Consider the following 2,006-nt stretch of genomic DNA (forward strand, 5'->3'; position numbering starts at 1 on the left):
GAGTATTAGGAAAGGGGAGGGGTCACACTTGACTAAAATAGAGCTCTGTTGAGTATTTTCTTCTTTGTGTTTCTGACCCTACTTTAGGCCTGGTGACCCTCAATCAGCTCAGGATAAAGCACGGATGGATAAAGAATATTTGTCCCTTATGGCTGAGCTAGGGGAAGCTCCTGTCCCTGCATCTGTAGGCTCCACCTCAGGGCCTGCCACCACACCTCTGGCCAGCGCACCAAGACCTGCTGCTCCTGCCAGCAACCCACCACCACCGGTGAGCCCTGGGACAGTTCTTTGGTCTAGCTCCCCTATTCTCTTCTGCAGAGATACAGAGCTATGGCCAAGGGTTTGGGGTAAAGCTTAGAGGTGGATATGGCTGGCAACATTGTTTTTCTGGGATGTCTGGCCTCTGTGGGGTCTCTCACTTTGGGAGGACCCTGTCCATGTGTTCTTGGTCCTCTTGACATAGTCAGAAGAACAATGTTGCCACCAGGGGGAGCAGGCACGGACATTGGCAGGAAATGCTCTCATGTAGTCTCTCATGTCTACAACTCAGAGTCGGCCACCCTGGATGAATTCTGGTCCTTCAGAGAATCGGCCCTACCATGGCATGCATGGAGGTGGTCCTGGTGGGCCTGGAGGTGGCCCCCACAGCTTCCCACACCCATTACCCAGCCTGACAGGTGGGCATGGTGGCCATCCCATGCAGCACAACCCAAATGGACCACCACCACCTTGGATGCAGCCACCACCACCACCAATGAACCAGGGCCCCCACCCACCTGGGCACCATGGCCCTCCTCCAATGGGTAAGTAAGTGTCAGACCAGAAACCTTGGGGTTTGGGAGGGGAAAATAGGTTCACAATAAGTAGCTGTGAGCTGCATACAGTGCTAATTGGCTAGCTAATACTCTGAATCTTGCTGAGGTCTAAGCTTATGGAAGATACGTACAGAGACCTATGAACTTCTGAAAGGTTAATGACTCAAAAAGCTGAGAAAGCTGTCGGGGTTGTCTTGCCTGGCCAGTTCAAATGTCCTGCTAAGTCCCTGCTCTTTCCTTCCATCAAGATCAGTACCTGGGAAGTACGCCTGTGGGCTCTGGGGTCTATCGCCTGCATCAAGGAAAAGGTAATGCTACTTACTTGGGATCTCTTGGATAGGGCTGAGAGCAACTAGGGCTTCTAGCCCAGGACCCTAGTTTCTAAAGCCCAGAACCCTGGTCTTATTGTCTGCAGGTATGATGCCGCCGCCGCCTATGGGCATGATGCCGCCGCCTCCGCCACCTCCCAGTGGGCAGCCCCCGCCTCCTCCCTCTGGTCCTCTTCCTCCATGGCAGCAGCAGCAGCAGCAGCCTCCACCACCCCCTCCGCCCAGCAGCAGTATGGCTTCCAGCACCCCCTTGCCATGGCAGCAAAGTGAGTGGAATATTTTGGGCTTGTGGGGGTGGGTGGGATGTGGGCTAGGGCTGAGAGGAACAAGAACCTCATAATTTTTTACATGGGCTGGAGACACCTTCAGTGAGGACACTGGTTCTCTCAGCAAGGGCAGTGGGATTGAAAGCCAGGCTGCCTGGCCCAAAGGATTGTCTTGGGGAGGAGAGCTGATGTTTGGTGTGGTTGTGTTTGGGAGAGACTTGGGAGGCCTGGAGGGGGAGCTTGCTGTTGTAGATAGAACACCAGAAGTCCAGGCTAAGCTGCTGAATGAGCTGCTGGTTTGGCCGTGCCTTGTGAGCGGAGTCAAGAGTGGGATGGTGCATGCATGTTCTGGAGGGGGTTGTGATTGGGCCTGAGAGACTGCAGAAATAAGGGAAGGGGGCTGGTGGGGGGAGAGCAGCTGTGGGCTTGAGGTTGAATGTGCCGTTCGGTGGTGGCGGCGGCTGGGCGGAGGGATATCAAAGCCGGTTCTTGTGTCTGGAACTTTCCCCTCAGCCCCTCCAGGGGCATTGGTGACAAAGGGCTTACTTTGTTAAGCCCAGAGACCATGAGGCTGACCCCAGGGTAGTCCTGCCCAC

The 2,006-nt window shown here is 55.0% G+C and overlaps 1 protein-coding gene across 13 annotated transcripts in view; it reads left to right on the forward strand.

Annotated features, from left to right (window-relative positions):
• The window catches only part of Sf1 (splicing factor 1), a 13,453-nt gene that overhangs the window by 9,699 nt on the left and 1,748 nt on the right, over positions 1 to 2,006 (forward strand). For 7 of the 13 annotated variants that reach the window (XM_031389433.1, XM_031389434.1, XM_031389421.1 and 4 more), the window contains 4 exons: positions 88 to 268; positions 530 to 803; positions 1,064 to 1,123; positions 1,231 to 1,410. In XM_031389433.1, coding sequence (XP_031245293.1) covers positions 88 to 268; positions 530 to 803; positions 1,064 to 1,123; positions 1,231 to 1,410 — 695 coding nt within the window. Of the gene's footprint in view, positions 1 to 87; positions 269 to 529; positions 808 to 1,063; positions 1,124 to 1,230; positions 1,411 to 2,006 lie in introns of all 13 variants that reach the window. The other 6 variants (XM_031389430.1, XM_031389432.1, XM_031389426.1 and 3 more) reach the window with 3 other exon arrangements.

The sequence above is a fragment of the Mastomys coucha genome, unplaced genomic scaffold (assembly GCF_008632895.1).
Source record: "Mastomys coucha isolate ucsf_1 unplaced genomic scaffold, UCSF_Mcou_1 pScaffold21, whole genome shotgun sequence".
In the NCBI taxonomy this organism is placed as follows: domain Eukaryota; kingdom Metazoa; phylum Chordata; class Mammalia; order Rodentia; family Muridae; genus Mastomys; species Mastomys coucha.